Source organism: Hippopotamus amphibius, chromosome 1 (assembly GCF_030028045.1).
Source record: "Hippopotamus amphibius kiboko isolate mHipAmp2 chromosome 1, mHipAmp2.hap2, whole genome shotgun sequence".
In the NCBI taxonomy this organism is placed as follows: Eukaryota; Metazoa; Chordata; class Mammalia; order Artiodactyla; family Hippopotamidae; genus Hippopotamus; species Hippopotamus amphibius.
The window spans coordinates 117,149,210-117,164,245 of NC_080186.1; the positions used below are offsets into that span (position 1 = coordinate 117,149,210).

Here is a 15,036-nt window from a genome sequence, read left to right on the forward strand (position 1 = left end):
ACTGGTATATATAGAATGGATAAACAACAAGGTCCTACTGTATAGTACAGGGAACTATATTCAATATCCTGTGATAAACCTTAATGGAAAAGAATATGAAAAAGAATGCATATACATGCCCAATAAATCTTTTTTTAAAAAGAATGTGTAGATATGTGTAATTGAGTCACTTGCTGTATGAAGGGCAGTAATTAACCACAACACTGTAAATCAAATATACTTCAATTAAAAGATGCAAAACAAACAAAAAAGGAAGTGAAAGACAACCCACAAGATGGAAGAAAATTTTTGCAAATCACATATCTCAAAAAGACTTGTACATAGGATACACAAAGAACTTGTACAACTCGATAATAAAAAGATGAACAACCCACAAGATCAGAATAGACATTCTCCAAAGAAGATACACAAATGGCCAATAAGCACATGGAAAGGTGCACAATGTCATTAGTCATTGAGAAATGGAAATCAAAACCACATGAGATACCACTTCTCACACACAAGGAAGGACATAATCAAAATGACAAACAATAACAAGTATTGGCAAACGTGGAGAAATTGTAATTCTCATACTTTGGTAATGGAAATGTAAAATGAAGTAGCCACTTTGGAAAACAGCTGGAAGTTCTTCAAAAGGCTAAACATAGTTACCATATGACCTAGCACTTCCACTCCTAAATATATACTGAAGAGAGTTGAAAATATATTCACACAAAAATTTGGGCATGATTCATAAGAGCCAAAAAATGGGAACTACTCGTATACCTATCAACTGACAAATGCACAAACAAAATATAATATATCTATAGAACAGAATATTACTCAGCCATAAAAAAAAAAAAGAACGCAGTAGTGATTCATGTTACAACCTGGATAAATCTTAAAAACATGCTAAATGCAAGAAGCTATGCACAAATGCCATATATTGCATGATTCCATTTATATGAAGTGTCCAGAATAGGCAAATCCATTGAGAAAGAAAGTACAGTACATTAGTGGTTTTCAGGGGTTTAGGGGACAGGGAAATGCGAATTGGTGTCATGTTTCTTTTTGGGAAAAGGTAGATGTTCTGAAGGTAGATGGTGGTGATGGTTGCACAACTTTGATTTGCACACTTTTCTTTTTTGAAGTAGAGCTTATTTACAGTATTACTTGTACACTTTTAAACAGGTGAATTTTATGGTGTGTGAATTATACTCAATTACAAAAAAAGAAATAAATGCTAAAGTATGGAGAATCATGTTTGTAACCTTACTCTTAAATGGTCCCAGGAAAAAAGTTGTACTTTTCCTGGAAATTTTCTATAAATTTAAATGATTTCAAATGAAAAAAAAGATATTGAATGACAATGCCATTATAGAAATAACTTCTATTATGCTCCAAGTGCTTTTTAAAAAAGTGAATAATTTATAAAGTTCAAATAATAGAATTTAATGTTGAATTTGGTTCTGAAAAAAAAAAAATGAGTTCCTCACCTGCAAAATCTCATATGTTCTTTTATAATAAAAAGGCAGCATAGCAGAAAAGTTAATAACGTGCTTTGAAGTCAGACAGAAAATGCTACTTTCTAGCTTTATGACCCTGGGAGAATTACTCAACTTCTAGGTCCTCAGTTTCTTCATCTGTAAAACGGGAATAATTAATGGATTGTTCTGTTCTGCAAAGGCTAAGAAATGACTTCTATTCTCCCATGTCTGGAATCACAGTTAACCTCATTTAGTGCATAGTCTTTTGTCCTAGTTTCTAGGTTAGATTTCTTACTTACTCCTCATCCCCGTTACCTACCTTCCAGCTGTGCTATTGCTTATCATCACTCTTCACGTGGGTTTGGAGTAGAGGTAAATTCTATAAGTTACTGATAATGCTGATAAAAGATTTAGTAGGAAAGGATATTAGCAAAACAATCTGGAAGTTATTTAGAGAGTTCTCGATTGCCTATTGCCATGATTACAAGCTGACTATGGACCTAAGTACAACAAGCAAAGTCACTAAGTGTCACTAAGAATAGCCAATTCTAACCCAACTGAATTACCATGTCTCAGACATTAGCAGAGATTGGATAACACGTAAAAGAGTTTCCTTAACTGTAATAAGACAAAAGCTATATTTCAGACCATTTATCTTAAAGCGTGGAAGACAAAGTGCAAGTTGGTTGGAAATGCTGTACTTACCAGTTGTTTGTTGTGCTGTGGCAGAGGACAGGGCTGGGCACCAGCTGGCACATTATATACTGGAGTTACCGACATGCTGGCAGGGTGGGCACATATGAAGCGTACCTGTACAACCTCTACAGCTGGACTAGGGTTCAGGACACCTGGGTGGTTTCCAATTTGGAATGTCAGAATCTTTAAGAAAACACAAGGGCAAGAGATAATTGTGGGTAGACACTTGATGTCAGTTGTGCCAATCTAAATGTGTTAGAATTATTCAAATTCCAGTATAGAGTCCCTTTTGGACATTATAATCAGGCAAATCCCTTAAAGACACTATAGTTCTTAATTGTCTGTGGTAAGAGAAACAAGGGTATCATAGAAACAAAGGGAACATTAAAAAAATCTAACTGACCAATTACTTCAGTCTTTTCCTCCACCAAATCTTTTGTTACTTGTTGGCAAAAAATGGAAAAACTAATTTGTGTTTCAACTCATTTCTGGTGGAAATACTAATGAATAAGAGAATGTGAAAACAAAAAAGTTAGAGAGCTTCAAAAGGGGGTAATTAGGCTTGAAATTACTAATAGCTCGTCATACATACAGTAGAGTTCACTAGAGATATTAAAATGAAGCTTAATTGATTATAGCATAGTTCTTACTGAGCTAAAGTCATACACAGATTCCCTGGGGGCTGGTTAGCTGGGCTGTGCTTCATAGTTATACATTAAATTCTCAATCCTGGTCAAACTGAAAACCTTTGTTATTGGTTTTGATAGAAGTGGGGTGCAGCTATGAAGAAAGCCATCACTATCTCTAAAAATAATCAAAACTAATGTAACTGATAAAGGGCAATATACTAATTACTGTTATCAGCACAGATCTAACTGGTTCTTCAAAATTGATAACCATAGATGACACTTTATTTTATTTTTTTAAATAAATTTATTTAGTTATTTATTGACTGCATTGGGTCTTCGTTGCTGCACATGGGCTTTCCCTAGTTGCAGCGAGTGGGTGGCTACTCTTCATTGTAGCGCACGGGCTCCTCACTGCAGTGGCTTCTCTTGTTGCGGAGCACGGGCTCTAGCAGTTGTGGCACACGGGCTTAATAGTCGTGGCTCACGGGCTCTAGAGCACAGGCTCAATAGTTGTGGCACACGGGCTTAGTTGCTCCATGGCATGTGGAATCTTCCTGGACCAAGGATTGAACCCATGCCCCCTAAATTGGCAGGTGGATTCTTATTCACTGTGCCACCTAGGAAGTCCCAGACGGCACTTTAAATTTCCCTTCCTCACATTCTTTGGAGGTAGGAAACTATATATGCTCTAGTCTAGACAACAGGAAACAGGAAACTAATTATAGTGATAAAATGATTGAAATAAGCTCCCTACTACAAAAAGATCTTGAACCATGTGGATAGTAAACTGTTAGAATTCTCAGATGAGCAAACCAAAACCTTTGGTGTACATTTAAAGGACAGTAATGTTAAAAAAAAATCTTTCACTCAATAATTAGAATTTTCCTATCTAGTCCATAAATTAAATCCATTAGAATCTGAAAAGGAATGGCTAGAAGTATAAAAGATTTGAGTATTATTGCTAAAAGAAATGTTTAGAAAAAGATCATTTTCCTACTTGTTCCCCTAAATCCAGGCACAGGACATGATAGATGTACTGATTCTGTTTTCTCTTAGCTGGCAGCCGGACTTGTGTTATTCTAATTTTCTCTGTCTTCTCCATGCTCAGCTCCAAAAAGAATCGTGAGGGCTCCAAGATCCATGGACGAGGGCCCCCTTCAAATATCATTTCCTTCACAGAGTGCCATGTCACCAATGCCACTTCCACAGGGTTTAGAGCCTGATGACATTTAAAGAAATTAATCCCTGATTCGTTAGAGAATTCAACAATTTTCTAGAGTGAAAAACTGTCTATCTGACTATTATGTAAATAACATTAGGCTTACCTCCCAAATTAGGAGACATATGTCATGACTCTTACTTGGAATGCTTCTCAACCTCTGTACTAATTTAGATCCCACCTACCATTGAACTTAACTCATGTGTCACCTTATCCATTAATTTATGTGTAATCATTCCAGACTACAACCACTTCTGCATCCTCTAAGCTCTTATAGTGGTTACCTCTGTCATTCATTTGTATACTTTTTTGTATACTTGTTTATCCCCTAATGCTATTTAAATGTGTCAAATCTTCATATATATACATGTAATTATTCTTGTTACACTCTCTAGTTATGTAAACCTAAGAGAAAAGAGGATCTTATATCCCACATTTTTAAAAGAATCTCTCTTCCTCAGTGGGATTTGGTACCATGTTGTGCACATAAAAGGTACTGAATAAATAACTGCATAAACATTTTTTTTCTCTTTTTAAAAAACTGAAGTATAACTGACATGTAACATTATACTTATTTCCGGTATGTAACATAATGATTTGATATTTGTATACATTGCAAAATGATCACCACAAGTCTAGGTACCATCTGTCACCATATTGCATAAGAATTTTAAATGAATATTTTACTAAAGTAATGAAGAAATCCTGCCCTAAAAGTATGAAAATAATACATCTACATAGTTCATCTACTTCTCAAAGAACTCTCACCGAAGAGGTAGTCAAGACAGGTAGTATTCACTCCAGTATACAGAGGAGTTCTATCCTACTTATAGATAAGGAAACTGGTTTTAGGGGAATGAAGTATTCCCAAAGTGTAGGTTATTGTTGTGTGGTACACAGTGTCTACAACAGTGACTAAGTCACAAAATGAAGTATAGAGTTGAAACAATCATTCTAAAAATGTAAGCAAATCATGTTTTAGTTGTTATTCCCTGAACTAGTCAATAATATTTATAATTGAATACTATTAACATTAAACATTCCTATGTCTAATGGCAGTAATCTCTTAAAAATGTAAACATAATTCAATTCAATAAGTATTCATTGATGGCCCACTGGTGATATAGTAATAGAAAGCCAAAATAAGGTCCTGCCTCACAGTGGAGCTAATAGTCTGGAAAAGACAGATTTGCAGTAGGTAAAGAGTATAATGAGTGTTACCAAAAGGCACAGTACAGAGTGCCAAACAAGCCTCAAACAGAAGAAATTAAATTAGTCAGAGGCTTCATGGAAGGCTTCTCTGAGAAAGCAATACCAGAGTTATTCCTTTTTCCTAGATGTATATAGTCCAAAACTAATCAGATCAGCTGAATTGGACTGATATATAAAGGTACAAACTGAGAACTATACCATATACTGAAACATAAAATTGATAAGAGAAGTAAAACATACATATATTTTTCAGCAGCTAAAGAAAAACATATATTATTAAAGAACTATGTAGAAAAAGAAAATCATCAGTTTATTTCCTTTCCTTTAAGGATAGTTTTCATTCAGGGGAGATCTGATTTGTGGGACATTCAATAAATATAAAATTAGGGTAAGGATACTGATAAAACTAAAAAAACCCTATGAAATGACCATAAGCTGCAGCCAAGCACTTTCACTTAAATTAGGCAAGTAGGATGATTGCATCCACTAAGAGAATGAATGAAATATGTTCAAACCATATGTTTAATACTTAGGCTGCTGAGACGAAGCGAGAGAGTAGCACAGACATATATATACTACCAACTGTAAAATAGATAGTCAGTGGGAAGTTGTTGTATAACAAAGAGAGTCCAACTCGAGGATGGAAGATGCCTTAGAGGACTGGGGCAGGGAGGGTGGGGGGGACTCGAGGCGGGGGGGAGTCAAGGAAGGGAGGGAATACGGGGATATGTGTATAAAAACAGATGATTGAACTTGGTGTACCCCCCCCAAAAAAAAAAAATACTTAGGCTGCACAACGTACAATGAAGCCAACTTAAAATGTAAATTTTAATGAAGTTATCTTTCTAAAATTAATAACTTACCTTGCTTCTTTCATTGATGCTAAATTTTTCCCTATGGATGCCTCCTCATCCCAAGAGGCACTGAATCAGGATTTGTCAGTATGTATCAGCAAGAGCTTGCAGGCATCAATTTTAGCTCTTGAAGGACTAAAATATGTAGAATGCATGCAAAGCTCTATCTACTTTTATTTTTTGTTGTTTTTATTTTTAAAAAATATTTATTTATTTTGGCCGCTCCAGGTCCTAGTTGTGGCTTGTGGGATCTTCGTTGCGGCATGCAGGATCTTCAGTTGCCGCATGCAGACTTCTAGTTGTGGCATGCATGCAGGATCTAGTTCCCAGACCAGAGATTGAACCCAGGCCCCCTGCATTGGGAGTACGGAGTCTTACCCACTCGACCACTGGGGAAGTCCCTAGCTACTTTTATTTTGAACTTCCACCTGTCATAATATCCCAATTATAATGGACCAATCCTGGGGTCCAAAATAATGACTACTGTGCTGAAAATTGCTAAGTATAAAGGGTAAAAGATGATTGATTTCCCTCCCTAGTATGGAAGGTTTTCTTTCAGAGTTCTTCAAAAGAGAGTATACTAATATTCTATATTTTATTCAGGGTGGTGTTACAAAAATACACACATATGTGAAAATTCAAATAGTACCTTAAGGGATTTCCCTGGTGGTCCAGTGGCTAAGACTCCACACTCCCAATGCAGGGGGCCTGGGTTCGATCCCTGGCCAGGGAACTAGATCCCACATGCTGCAACAAAGAGTTTGCATACCTCCACTAAAGATCCTGGTCCCGCAACTAAGACCTGGTACAGCCAAAAAAAAAAAAGGTACCTTAAGATAATCGTACTTTACCAAACGTTCTTTACACCTCAGTAAAAACGAAGAAAGAAAGGGGAATATCTAAAACTTGCTGTTACAACTTATAAATATTCCTTTGGCAGAAACATGAGAGTGCAAACTCCCTGATACTCAGATTTGATGAGGAAGCTATGGATCTAAAAACAAGAGAGTGGTAAGTAAAGAGAACACAAATATCACTGATCTTTAGTAGAGACCACAGATAGCTAGGAAGCCCCCAAGTGGACATAGTGGGGTCCATGAAAAGATATGCCACCTCCTTAGCATGAAATACCTCACCTTTAGGGGTTCATAAGCAGCAAACGTGGCACTGCTCTCCAAGTACTCTTCATATTCAGTCACACTAACTGTTACCAAAGTATGGCCCAGAGATTTGGCTGCTATATGTGTACAGGAGCAGTGTGTTGGTCCTGGTCTTTGAATACCTGCAAATCAAAAAACATAACTTCAGCAGGGTAATAAGCAATCAGTCCTCAAGAAAATCGGTCTATAGAAATATGAGAATTTAATATATTAAAAAATTCTTAATCTCACACTAACTACTAGACCCCAGTTGTTTATATTAAGTTGATATAAAAGTATGTTCCTTCTATTAACAGATATATATCACGTAAGACATAATTCCATGTACAGTGAGGATACAAATATGAGCAAGGATCCTGACCTCAAGGAGTATATAGTTTAGAAGGGGAGGGTGAACATTTTTTTTTTTAATAAATAAATAAATAAATTTATTGGCTGCATTCGGTCTTCGTTGCTGCCTACAGTCTTTCTTTAGCTGCTTCGAGTGGGGGCTACTCTTCATTGTGGTGCGTGGATTTCTCATTGAGGTGGCTTCTCTTGTTGCGGAGCACAGCGGCTCTAGGCATGTGGGCTTCAGTAGTTGTGGCATGTGGGCTCAGTAGTTGTGGTGCATGGGTTTAGTTGCTCCAAGGCATGTGGGATTTTCCTGGACCAGGGATTGAACCCATGTCCTCTGCATTGGCAGGCAGACTCTTAACCACTGCGCCACCAGGGACATCCGGGGAGGGTGAACATTTACATAAGTTAAACTATTAGTAGAAAACGATAAACATTCTGGGAGTCTAGAAAACAGAATGGTTACTTTCAGCTGGAGAGATCAAGAAAGGTTTAGATATGCAGAAGAGAGTATCTTAAGCTGACAACATAAATGAACAAAGATAGAAATATAAATGAGATACAAATGAATATATGAAAGAGATATATGGGAAATTTAAAGTAGTTTAGCTAGAGCCACACATGAAGCCAAAGCATGAAGTTCCAAAAAGTAGGTTGGGTTACACTGTAGAGGGCCTTGAATACTAAACTAAAAGGATTTTGGCTATCATCCACTGGCAATGAGAAGCCTCTCAAAATTTTTGAGTAGGAAAATTAATATTGAAATTGAACTTCATGAAGATCTATCTGGTAGCCATGATTATCAAAGAAAAGAACAGTTAGGAGGATATCGTTATATTCTCAGTGAGAGATAATAAGGGCCTAAAAATGGGGAGAGACAGCCTAAGAACAGAGGAGAGGTGAGAGATATAATTAACAAAGGCAAAAGAGAAGTCCAAGTTGATATCAACCTTATAGATGTATTATGAGAATTAAATGAGTTAATATATGAAAAGTATTCAGGACAGAGCCTAGCAAATAGTAAATGCCAAATAAATGTTAGATGCTACTACTGTCATTATTATTGATGAAAAAACAACTGTGATCAGCATCAAATATGAAGTTCCATAACAGTAAATGATATTGATCTTTAAAGACAGCTTATTAATATTCTTTTCTTACTAAAAAGATATTTTCTAGGGACTTTCCTGGTGGTCCAGTGGCTAAGACTCCACGCTTCCAGTGCAGGGGGCCCAGGTTCAATCCCTGGTCAGGGAACTAGATCCCACATGCCGCAACTAAGAGTTCGAGTGCCAAAACTAAAAAATCCCTCATGCTGCAACCAAAAGACCCCTGTGCCACAACTAAGACTCGGAGCAGCCAAATAAATAAATATATATATATTTTTAAAGATATTTTCTTTTTTGGAATAAATTTAATATATACACACATTAAATGGCAATACGGTCCTCTTAGAAAGAGGTGTAGTATATATATTAAAGACAGAAAGAAGAAAAAGAGCTTGAGGCTGGAAAGAGAAGACCTTAATATGACTAAAAACTGACATTGTCTGGCCGTAATGAACCCTGGACATGTTATTCAATTTCTGTGCCTTTGTTTCCACATCACATTATAACACCTAATACAAGGCAGTTGACAGAATAAATAAAAGTGTTATGAAGAAAGGTAATATGTAAATTTAATTTTTAATTTTTTGTGGCCACATCACGTAGCTTGTGGGGTCTTAGTTCCCCGACCAAGGACTGAAACTGGGCCCTCTGCAGTGAAAGCCTGGTGTTCCAACCACTGGACCATGAGAGAATCCCCAATACATGAATTTAGACTGTAATTCCTAGTTTCTGGATTGTTGATTGGTCCTTTAATTCAAAGACAAAGAAAGGAAAAAAATAAAAAGCCTACTCTTACCTTCTCTGAGAAGAGTAAAGACTCCTTGCTTATCCATGTTCAAATCCAAAGATAAATGAGAGCAGTCTGTGAACACGATAGCCTCTTTGGTTTCCTTATTTACATGATACATCGCAATGGGTATTTCTATAATCTGGCCAATCTCTACATCAGCATGAAATGGTAACAGTTCCATTTTGTTCAGTTTCAGAACATATATCTGGAGAGAAAAAAATTAATCTTTCAAGAAAGTTATGTTCGGAAAGTCTTAGAAGAAAAAGATTTCCTTAAATATTTAAAGACACATATACATAACATATATATTTTGTATACAAAAACAGATACTATGTACCATTTATACTTACATGTGTGTGTTTGTGTGTGTGTGTTAGGTGCTGAACCTGTCACTCATTTCATTCTTTAATCAACCAACCTCTCTAAAGCATATAACACCATTCAGCAGGAGTCTGGCAAAACATGACCCATGCCAATTTTCTTGACTTTTGTAAGCTAGGAATGGTTTTTACATTTTTAAAGGGTTGTAAAATAAAAAGCAACAATGACAAAAAAGAAGACTATGAGATAGAGACTGTATGTGGCCTACAAATACTAACGTACTTACTTTCTGGCCCTTTACATAAAAAGTTTGCTGACCTCTGATATAGAGCACTTCCTCCTTCTTGATATCTTTATTTTAATTAATTAATTAATTAATTATTTTCTTGGCTGCGTCGGGTCCTAGTTGTGGCACGTGGGCTCTTCATTGCAGTGGACGGGCTTCTCTCTAGTTGTGCGTGCAGGTTTTCTCTTCTCTAGTTGTGGCACAGAGGCTCCAGGGCACACGGGCTCTGTAGTTTGCAGCACGCAGGATCTCCAGTTGAGGCACTCAGGCTTAGCTGGCCTATGGCATGTGGGATCTTAGTTCCCTGACTAGGGATCAAACCCACTTCCCCTGCATTGGAAGGAGGATTCTTTATCTTTACCACTGGACCACCAGAGAAGTCGCTCTTGATATCTTTTTAAATTAATTAATTAATTAAATTTGGCTGCATTTGGTCTTTGTTGCTGCGCGAGGTCTTTTCTCTAGTTGTGGAGAGCTGAGTTTATTCTTCATTGTGGTATGCAGACTTTTCATTGTGGTGGCTTCTCTTGTTGTGGAGAAGGGGCTCTAGAGCGCAGCCTTAGTAGTTGTGGTGCAAGGGCTTAGTTGTTCTGGGGCATGTGGGATCTTTCCAGACCAGGGATGCACTGGCAGGCAGATTCTTAACCACTGCGCCACCAGGGCGGTTCCCCCTCTTGATATCTTTTTAAAAATCTTATTTTTGTTTTTGCTGTAGATTGACGGTTTGTGTCCCTCCAAATTCATATGTAGAAATTCTAACCCCCAAACAGATGGTAATAGGAGGTGGGGCCTTTGGGAGGTGGTTAGGTCATGAGAGTGGAGCCCTCATGAATGGGATTAATGCCCTTTAAAAAGGGACCCCTGGAGCTCCCTAGTCCCTTCTGCCATATGAGATTAAGGCAAAAAACAGTCTTCTATGAACCAGGATGCTCTCTCTCACCAGACACTGAATCTGCTAGTGCCTTGATTCTGGACTTTCCAGCTTCTAAAACTGTGAGAAGTAAACTTCTGTTGTTTATAAGGCATCAAGTTTATAGTATTTTATTATAGCAGCCTGAATGGACTAATACAGTCTTTGTGTGTGTGTGTGTGTGTGTGTGTGTGTGTGTGTGTGTGTGTGTGACTTTCTATGTGTCTTTTGCTAGTTCCTCTTACTCTGACCATGACACATAAATCTCATCTGGTTCCAAAACGTCAATGACCAACCATACGCCAATCACTCCAAATTTTTATCTCTAGCCCTAGTCTTTCAGTCGTACTTCAGATGCCTATTTCCAATTAAAGACATTCACCTGGATGCTCCACAGGTGAACCACACTAATTTTTTTCTTTTTTTTCTGTGTCATATGGCCTGTGGGATCTCAGTTCCCCAACCAGCGACTGAACCCAGGCCACGGCAGTGAAAGTGCCAAATCCTAACAACCAGACCACCAGGGAACTCCCCTTTTCTTGTGTTTTCTATCCACCAAGTTGCCAAAGTTTAATCTTTCACTTTTTTCCACCCCACTAGGCATCAAATCTGACTAAACTACTTCTAAAATAACCCTCAATTTGTCCCCTTCTCTTTATTCTCAATACCATTTTGTTAGTTTAGGCTTAACTGGATACATTGCCTTCACTTTTTTCCTTTCAATCCATTCTAGTCTACTAGTATATAGCACCAGAAACTATCTTTCATTCCTTTTTTTTTAATAACGTTTGTAGGATCGTAGCATGATTAGCTTAATATCTCAGAGCCATTTATTTTTATTATTTATTTATTTATTTATTTGCTGCATTGGGTCTTCATTGCTGCGTGTGGGCTTTCTGTAGTTGTGGAGAGCAGGGGTTACTCTTCATTTCAGTGCTCGGGCTTCTTATTGTGGTGGCTTCCTTTGCTGCAGAGCACAGGCTTTAGGCACGAGGGCTTCAGTAGTTGCAGTTCATGGGCTCAGTAGTTGTGGTGCACGGGCTTCGTTGCTCCACAGCATGTGGGATCTTCCCGGACCAGGGCTCGAATCTGTGTCCCCTGCATTGGCAGGCGGATTCTTAACCACTGCACCACCAGGGAAGCCCCCCTTTCATTCCTTTTTAAAAAAATACTATAGTTGTTGTTGTCTGGCTATAAAAATAATTAGATATCTTTCTAAACACAAGCTTTACCATGTTATTGACCTTATGAAAAATCTGTGTTGGCTTCCCATTGTTGACAGCAGAGGATCTTAGTTTCCCAACTAGGGATCAAACCCTGCATTGGGAGCGAAGAGTCTTAACCACTGGATCACTAGGGAAGTCCTGAGGATCATTATAAAATGGTCAACTTGAAAAAGAAAAAAATTTTTAATCTGTTACTGTTCTTAAATTTAGACAGTAATGTCTCAGAGGAGATATTAAGGTTGTTTGGAGAATTGCTTACCTTAATTTCCCCATATCGAAAGGGATTTTGTACATCTCGAGCCAGAACAGTGCTGTTCCCCCTGACCTGACCAGCTGTCACCACTCCTTTAGTGGTTACCATAGCCACTGTTTCATTAGACGATGTCCAGGTGAAGTTGCCACTGCCACCCTCTACCTATGAAAAAAATACAACCTTATATTTAATCAGTATAGGAGGAAAAATTGAATTTAACTGAAGATGTAAAATCTGGTGAAATAAAGTTTAGGAAATAATAAAACTATACAATAAATTATTTCTGAAACATTAAGAAACTGTGATGCTGTACTAAAGTAGCTAAGTGGGGAAGGGAACTACTAAAGGGAGATTACATAGTGGCAGTATCACAACATGTCAAAAAAGAGCACAAGGGAACTTGACAAAACTTTTTAAAACTCACAAGGAAAGGATATATGGAAGAGAGACAGAAAGTACCCCAAGTCTTGTTAGGATGACAATATTCAAGAGCATGATTTGGTTGTCACCCCAAACTGAGTTATACTACCAGGATTAGGGGGAAATAAATTAAGCTGTCATAGAAACTGACATTTCTTTGTGAATTCCCATTATAAGATATCATACCTGTACTTTATAATGATATAACATTCCCATGGGATGATGAGGAAATGCCAGAAAGTTGGGTGTAAGCTTGATGGGAAAATAAATCTTCACTTCTTGCTGATATATAATTGGATATTTTATAGGCTGAATATTTTTATTCTATGGGGCAGGAAAAAAAGGAGCAAAACAGATTTTATAAGGACTGTCCACATTCACATTTAAAGCATCAGCAAAATGGTGTGTTAATAAATTACTCAACCAGTTTCTATCAATAAAAGAAATAAACTTTCCTGTTCATTAGTGAAGCACAGCTACTACAGTTCAATAATAATGAAAGGGATTTTGATAGACCTAAAAGAACTATTACAGTCATGGAAAGTACTTAAAATTTCCTGAAATAAGAATTTTATCAACATTGAGAGGGAAATCATAGTTTCAGAAAGAAAGATCCTTGGACATCCATCAGTTAAGTATAAAAACTGTAAAGGCAAAGGAATATTACAAGCTATTCAGAAGAAAATAAAGAGAACATTTAAAGATGCTGGGGTAAGACATTGCCCTCCTGCTTAAAAACAAGAGCAGAGGGGCTTCCCTCGGGGTGCAGTGGTTAAGAATCTGCCTGCCAATGCAGGGGACATGGGTTCAATCCCTGGGCTGGGAAGATCCCACATGCCTTGGAGCAACTAAGCCCATGCGCCACAACTACTGAGCCCATGTGCCACAACTACTGAAGCCTAGAGCCTGTGCTCCACAACAAGAGAAGCCACTGCGATAAGCAACCAGTGCACCACAATGCAGAGCAGCCCTGGCAAGCCACAACTAGAGAAAGCCCACGCACAGCAATGAAGACCCAATGAAGCCAAAAATAAAATAAATAATAAAATAAGTATTAAAAAAAAAAAGCAAGCAAGCAAACAAACAAAAAACAAGAGCAGAGTTTAGGGGGTATCCACACAGGTAAAATAGAGTCCTCACATTCAACTATGTTGGTGTTTTTCTCTTGGAAGGCAAAAATCTATCTATCTATCTATCTATCTATCTATCTATCTATCTATCTATCTACCTATGCTTCAAAGAAGCCCTGAAATATTTATCAACTGTATCACATCTGCAGTAAATGCTCTGATTTTCTCTTCATTCTCTTAAGGTGGCTAGCTGGATCATAAACTGAAAATAAGTCTTTCAGTTTAAAAGAACATTCTATTTTAACCCCCTGAGATTGATTCTGGACTTCTGACCTTCACTACTGTAAGATAATAAATTTGTGTTGTCTTGAGCTGAAGAGAGAGAGAGAAAGAAAGAGAGAGGGAGAGAGAGAGAATATCATTCTGATGGTATTTAGGTGATCACTGAGGGAAACAAGAAGAAATCTATTGGGAGTAGGAAGCATATGCTAGGCCTGAATAGAACTCTTATAATTCAAGAATAAGGTAATAATAATACAAAATGGGTTGGTCCTAGGAAGACATTTTATAACATATAGGAGAAAGAAAAAGAACATAGTACCTAAAAAGGCACTATGCCCTGCTTAAGAGATGACATGCTCTTAAATAGCACTGACTGCAGGCAACAGAAATTTGCAAGTGTCTGCTTTGGCACATGAGAAAATATGGACATGAAATAAGAGATAAGAGCAGAGATAAGACAACAAACTGGGATAAAGAGGGACATGGCTGAGTGCAAGATGAAATTCAAAATGAGCTAGACAAAATAGGAAAAAGGTAATAAAAAATTTAAATGTCATAGAGTTTTAAAATGCAATAAAAATAGTAAAGAACAGAATCAACCCTGTAGAAAACTAAATGCTTAATATGGAAGAAAATTAAGAAAATACTCTTATTACCATACTAAGTGAAGGAAGCCAGAAAGAGAAAGGCAAATACCATACGATATCACTTATATGTGGAATCTAAAATATGACCAAATGAACTTATTTATGAAACAGAAACAGACTCACAGACATACAGAACAGAACTTGTGGACA

General features: G+C 37.3%; 1 protein-coding gene across 1 annotated transcript in view; it reads right to left on the bottom strand.

The window, feature by feature from the left end:
• The window catches only part of NUP210L (nucleoporin 210 like), a 72,785-nt gene that overhangs the window by 38,663 nt on the left and 19,086 nt on the right, over positions 1–15,036 (bottom strand). The window contains exons 9-14 of the mRNA XM_057725206.1: positions 13,074–13,211; positions 12,474–12,629; positions 9,478–9,676; positions 7,213–7,358; positions 3,789–4,010; positions 2,172–2,345 (exon numbers count right to left, since the gene is read on the bottom strand). Coding sequence (XP_057581189.1) covers positions 2,172–2,345; positions 3,789–4,010; positions 7,213–7,358; positions 9,478–9,676; positions 12,474–12,629; positions 13,074–13,211 — 1,035 coding nt within the window. The remainder of the gene's footprint in view (positions 1–2,171; positions 2,346–3,788; positions 4,011–7,212; positions 7,359–9,477; positions 9,677–12,473; positions 12,630–13,073; positions 13,212–15,036) is intronic.